At 56.0% G+C, this 5,872-nt stretch overlaps 1 protein-coding gene across 4 annotated transcripts in view; it reads right to left on the bottom strand.

Moving 5' to 3' along the window:
- Positions 1–2,676: 2,676 nt before the first annotated feature.
- KCNIP2 (potassium voltage-gated channel interacting protein 2) overlaps positions 2,677–5,872 on the bottom strand; it is a 42,423-nt gene continuing 39,227 nt past the window's right edge. For all 4 annotated transcript variants that reach the window (XM_050976481.1, XM_030241135.2, XM_050976482.1 and 1 more), the window contains 3 exons: positions 5,429–5,533; positions 5,111–5,173; positions 2,677–4,784 (listed from right to left, as the gene is read on the bottom strand). In XM_050976481.1, coding sequence (XP_050832438.1) covers positions 4,737–4,784; positions 5,111–5,173; positions 5,429–5,533 — 216 coding nt within the window. In that variant the 3' untranslated portion in view covers positions 2,677–4,736. The remainder of the gene's footprint in view (positions 4,785–5,110; positions 5,174–5,428; positions 5,534–5,872) is intronic.

Here is a 5,872-nt window from a genome sequence, read left to right as displayed (position 1 = left end):
TGTCTGCGCAGGCGCGGAGCGCGGGAGGGCGCGCACTGCGCGTGCTCGGAGGGGCCGGCGGCGGGAGGGGCGAGGCAGCGGCGGCCTCAGAGCGCTTGCGCGGCGAGGCAGCGCGCGCCCGCGGCGCACGCGCGAAGGGGCGCGGGGACTGAGAGGGAAGCGGCAGTGGGACAGCCGCATGCGCACTCTGGTTTGTGTAGGGAAGCGGCGCTGAGGGGGGAAGGAGGGTGGGGAGTGAAATGTTTACCTCCAGTGTGCGCCTGCGCCTCGCGGCGCAGCGCCCCGGCGGGAGCGCGCCTGCGCGGGAGCGGAGGGCGCGCGGGCTCCCGTGAGACGTGCCCTACTTCTCGCGCTGCCGCGCAAGCGCAGTAAGGCCCGCCGGGGACAGCGAGCTGCTGCGGGGGAGCAGCTGCGACCCTGCTGGCACGGCACGGCACGGCACAGCCGATGGCACGCCTGGAGGTGTGTCCGTGCCTGGAAGAGGCCACGAGAATGCTGAAGGTGGGATGGTATCAGTAGATCAGAGGAGGGCTCTGAGGTCACACGGTCTCCTGCTCTAGCCGCAGGGAGCACCCCGGGGCTGAGGTGACCTCTCTGTGACTGTGGAGAGGCCGGCAAGGCGATCCTGCCAGCGCTAGGGAGGCTGCAGCAGGTGCCAGCCAACAAGTTAGCAAAGAGCTGCCGAAAACCCCAGCTGGCGAGGAAGGGCTGGAGAAGGCCTGCAGACATCGGGGCAGACACCTCCCGTTTCAGTCACATTTCCGCTCATTCTCACTGATAGCAGCTCGGGCATGACGAGAAGCCGAAGGCAGCTGCGTTTCTGGCACCGGCAATGCCCGCGCTCGGGGAGCTGCAGCAGAGCCCTGGCCAAGGGGCATCTCTAGTTACCACCATCAGCAGGCCAAAGCTTTCAATGAGCAAAAATAGAAACTGTACAGATACCCTAAACAGGAACCAGCTAAATTGTATTGACACGCAAGCAGACTTTACAGAAGGGTTAAAGAGGAGAAATGCACAGAATCTGGGTGGAAAAGACAGGACTTTCATACACCTCCAGAGCTTGGTGATGACCACAGGGTCACAAAAGGCCCTGAAGGGGTGCTCATATCTCTGATCATGGCAAAATAATCCTACAGTAATAGTTCTCCCAGTGTTGCAATTTCATCCTTTTACAAAATGCTTGTGTTTCTAGGCAGTATTCAGGATGCTAGAGTGAATCACTGCCCCAGGCTGCCTCATCCAGTTGGTCAGCTGTTTTACCACATAGCTACTATTAATTTTTTCTCTGAAAGCTGGGAAAAACTTTTCTGGAAAGAACACAAGGCTGCCCTTTTCCAAGGATCCATCAGCTCTTCTCTCTGTTCTCATCATAGACCAAATAACTTTGCTATACACCCTTAAATGCCACCTCCTACTAACAAGGGTCATCCAAGCCCTGGCTCACGCGGCAGCTTCTCATGGCAAGCTAAAGGCACCTAAAGGATCCAGGCCTCGCTGGCCTCTAGCCCTTCTTGAGGGCCTGTCTGGGGGAGAGCTAAACAGATTATTTTTGACTCCCACCTCTCCCATCCCCTCCACTCCAAAAGCTACACTCCCTGCACAAACCTTTTCCCATTTGGTGTTAAAAGGCTGAGCCCCACAGCACTATTCTTCCCGTTATCACCTCAGCCTCTTTCCTGCTCTTCCCCCTAGGGACAAGGACCCAAGGGATCCCATCAGGGGCTCACAGCATCCCTGTGCCACAAGAGGGCACATCAAGCCCTTGGATGTCATTGCCCAAAATAGCAACCAGCCAAACAGAGCTCAGGGGATAGGATATTCTGGGGTAAGTGGGTTAGAGGGGAAAACGTGCTCAGGCCCATTCATACTGCCATACACAGCCCTGGGTGATGGCCAGCAGCCCAAAAAGGTCCCTGGAGAGTCAGAGGCTTTGGAAAGATCAGACTTGCTGCTTACCCAGTCCCACAATGGTAATTCCCCCACAGCCAGAGCCCATCCTTTTAAGGCTCTCTTTGGTCTCCTGGCAGCTCTTTGCATTGAGCTTTCAGTTCCTGGACCACAGTCTATAGAATGATGGAGCATTTTGCTGTCCCACATCAGGTCCATTGCTCTCTTCTTCTGCTACTTCCTTAATTACATGACTGTTTACTTAATGTTTCCCAATTTTCAATACATGACTGTTTACTTAATGTTTCCCAATTTTCAATGCAGGACTTTTCCAACAACCAGTAACTGCCATAGGAAAACCCCTTCCCAGTCCATACCTACCTCCTCAAGGTGGCAGGCTGCCACGTTCCTCTTAGCTCAGCCTTAAATGCCACATCCTAACAAGGGCCACCTGGTCCCAAGCTTAGGCTCACCCAGCAGCATCCGTGGCAAGCTGAAAACACACCTGGCAGCCTGACTCCTGAAATGTGACACACTTGATACAAGAGCTTTTTAATCTTAACACCTCCAGCCTCTTAGCAGGAGAAAATCTGTATTTACAGGACCACCAACAGCACGGCTAAGCTCAGTGTGCACGCTGTCCCCCTTGCAACCTTCCAGAGCACCCATGCAGAGCACCCTGACAATGACAGCACCCCAAAAAAGGATACCAGTCCTCTGCAGAGACCCCTCATTTTTCCTGCCCTCCCATCCCAAGTAGCTGACAGATGCAAAGACAGAACGGTAGTGTGCATAGCGATTGTGGTTAGATTTTATTGGTTTTTTGTTGGTTTTTTCTTTTGTTTTTTTTTAACTCATATAATTGTTATAATACAAAATATACAGACTGGAGATGCCAAGCGGGTTGTGGGTCACCATGCCCCAGGGCAGGGGGTCACACCATGCGACCTACAGCGTGAGGGGGAGGCAGCAGGTGCTCCACATGGCAGCGAACAATGGGTACCCCAGAGAGCTGGGAGGAGGGAGAACAGGGCCAAGAGATGGAGGGGTAAGGCCCTCCCACCCTTGGGAGAATGCAAGTGGGAGCTCAGCCCCACAGCAAACTTGGGAAAGGTCTGTGAGATGAACAGTGTGTTGAATGAACCTAAAAAACACATCATGTCTGCGAGATAAATAATGTGTCAAATGAGCCTAAAAAACATGTGATATCTGCAAGGGCTGGGACAGGGATGGTCCCCCTGGGAAGTAGCCCCATACCTTTGGCTCAGAGCCCCAGGGGTTAAATTCTAATGTCTCCAGCCCCAGGGCCTCAGCTTGGGTCTGGCCCAGCATGGGTGCTGATCCCAGACATTGCAGCTCAGGGCAGCCCAAACCACCCCTGGCCAAGGATACAGAGAGTGGAGCCACAGTCAGGGCTGCCAGGTCTGGGTACATTCCCAGTGCCTGTGAGGGGTTTCTGGACTTGGCATGGGATCATTAGCCCATGGGCATCACTCTCCCAGCTATGACTTGGAGTGGTATGTGGGCAGGACAGCCCTGTCTGCACACACCCATCTCCAAGGAGCTGGTGGTGACAAAAACACGCAGGGTCCCCATCCCCAAGGTCCCCAGGCAGGCTCTCACACAGCCATGCTGGAAAAAGGAGAAGAGTTCCCTGCCCCAAGGTGACCCTCCAGCCTGCCAGCAGCATGGCAGTGACTCCTGTCTAACTCCAGCCTTGACTTTCTTCTCCAGGATCTGCCAGCTCAGCCATGTCACACAGGGCTGTGCCTGTGGGGACACCTCTCTGCCTCACTGCTCATTCCCCCGTTCCCAGGGCAGCAGGTGGGCTGGGATGGGCCAGGGCACAGGAGCAAGGCAAGGTCAGCAGCAAGTGATGCCAGGAGTATGGCTGCAAGCCCTATGGGGCCAGAATGGCCACCAGAGACCAGCCCATCTCCCTTTTCCACATGTCCCCAGACCCTGGCTGTCACATCCTTGGGAAGAGTTGGAAAGGGTGTCTTTCCACTGGAGCCTCAAAGTGGATCCCTGGGGTCTCCCTGTGCCAACACCCCAAAGCTGAGGGACAGGGGCTGAGGTTGCAGCTCTCCCATCCTTGCATCATCCGTCCTTGGGGGACAAGTCACCTTGGAGTCCCTTTAGCCTCCACTCTGCCCCTGTCAGGAAGAGCCTCATATTCCAACCAGGATCGCTGGGATCAGAGAATGCTGCCCATAGCTCATGCAGCAGTGAACCCCCAGGGCTCATGTGGCTGCCTTCTCCAGGCACGGCTCCTCTGCCCACCCAATGGCCCAGGACAGGGAGGGTGGCCGGTGCTCACAGTGGACACACTGGACCTCTTCCCACAGCAGGGCACAGCCAGGGCAGGGGAGGAAGCCAAGGCACTGGCTGTGCCCATTGCAAGACTTTATTGGTTTCTAGACAGACTTGCTGGAGGATTTGGGCTGGAGCTGGGTCTGGGGCTCCTGGGGCTGGGGAGGATCAGGGTAGGTGAACTGTGGCTGCATAGGGTGGTATGCACAGGGAAAACCTTTACTGCAGCCCAAGGATGCATCTTTTCCACCGGGATTGAGTGCAGGGAGGTCCATCCAGGTGAAATTCTCATCCTGTGCCAGCCATGCCCATGCTCCAACATCTGGGAGCACCTGCTTGGGATTCCCCGAGGAAAGCAGAGCTGGGCCAGGGGAAAGGGAAGATCTTGGCACCGACTGCATCTCAGGAAAGGAAGGCTCCTTTCCATGGAGGTGTCTGTGCAGCCAGAGGAGGGGAGTCTCAAAGGAAAAGTCAAGAGAGGGAAGAAGGTTCTGGGCCCAGTGTCAGGAGAGCTCATCTGGAGGCAGGTCCGGGAGCTAAATCACGCTGTCGAAGAGCTGCATGGATCGCATGATGTTCTCATCCTGTCAGGAGCAGGTGGGAAGCAGGCAAGTTGGGCACAGAACAGCAATCTGGGCAGCTCCCCCAAACCTGGCTTTACCCTCATGGCAACTTTGGCACATGGGACAAGAGCCCCAGGGATTACAGGCAGTTTCCAAGCCCTGCTGGGATCCATGGCTCTCCTCATCTGTTCAAGGATACTGACATGGGTACAGTTTGCAAAGCAGAACCCCAGTCTTGCCCCTGGGAGCCCTGGCTTCACTCCCTCTCTGCAGGAAGGAAGCAGGAGGGACAAAGGTCCCCAAGGAAGAGGGTGGTGACCTAGCTCAAGAGTTGCTGGTGATTTTACCTTCTGGCAGGACTCCAGGAACTCCTCGATTGTCACCACACCATCCTTATTCCGGTCCATTTTCTGCAGACAAGCACAGCACAGGGAGCATAGCAGGGACAGCCCCAGCCCTAGGGAGAACCTGGTACCCCCTGCCCAGGTCCCACAGGGGCTGGACACAGTGCACCCCTGGCCCCAGGCATGCCCAAGCACCAACAGGACCAGCACAGCCCCGCTTCATCTCCAGAGTGGGGTGTTTTCTACTGCACCCACTGCAGCTCTGTGCTGGAGCTCTGCTTCCCCATGTGCTCATGCTTCCTGAGGATGTACTCAGCTCACCTGGAAGAAGTTCTCCACGTGCTCCCGGGGTGCTTCCTCCCGCATGGCTGGGTAGGTGTATTTGCCCATCATGTCGTAGATGGACTTCATGATGTCCAGCATTTCCTGATGGGAAGGGGAGCAGGGTCACAGTGTCAACACAGGGTTCTGCCTCTGCCTGGTCCCCAACCCACCCCTATTTCTTGATGCTCCTGAAGGACCTGTGGGGTGCTCAAATGTGTTTCTGCTGGCTCTGTGTACAGTGTGGGGCCATGTGTGCATGAGCATGTGCGATGGAGCCCCAAAGCTACACACCACTCATCCACCTCCATCCCAGAGTCACACCAGTGCCAGGGCGCCAGAAGGGACATTTGCAAAGCTGAGCTCAGTTAAATATTGATCCCCTAGGCCCTCCTCCAGAGCTCAGCCGAGTTCTGCCCTTGTCCCTGACAGGTACAGACTTGC

The sequence above is a fragment of the Serinus canaria genome, chromosome 6, assembly GCF_022539315.1.
Source record: "Serinus canaria isolate serCan28SL12 chromosome 6, serCan2020, whole genome shotgun sequence".
Taxonomy (NCBI): Eukaryota; Metazoa; Chordata; class Aves; order Passeriformes; family Fringillidae; genus Serinus; species Serinus canaria.
Note: the sequence above shows the minus strand (reverse complement) of the source record. Positions and strands in the feature narration are given on the sequence as shown.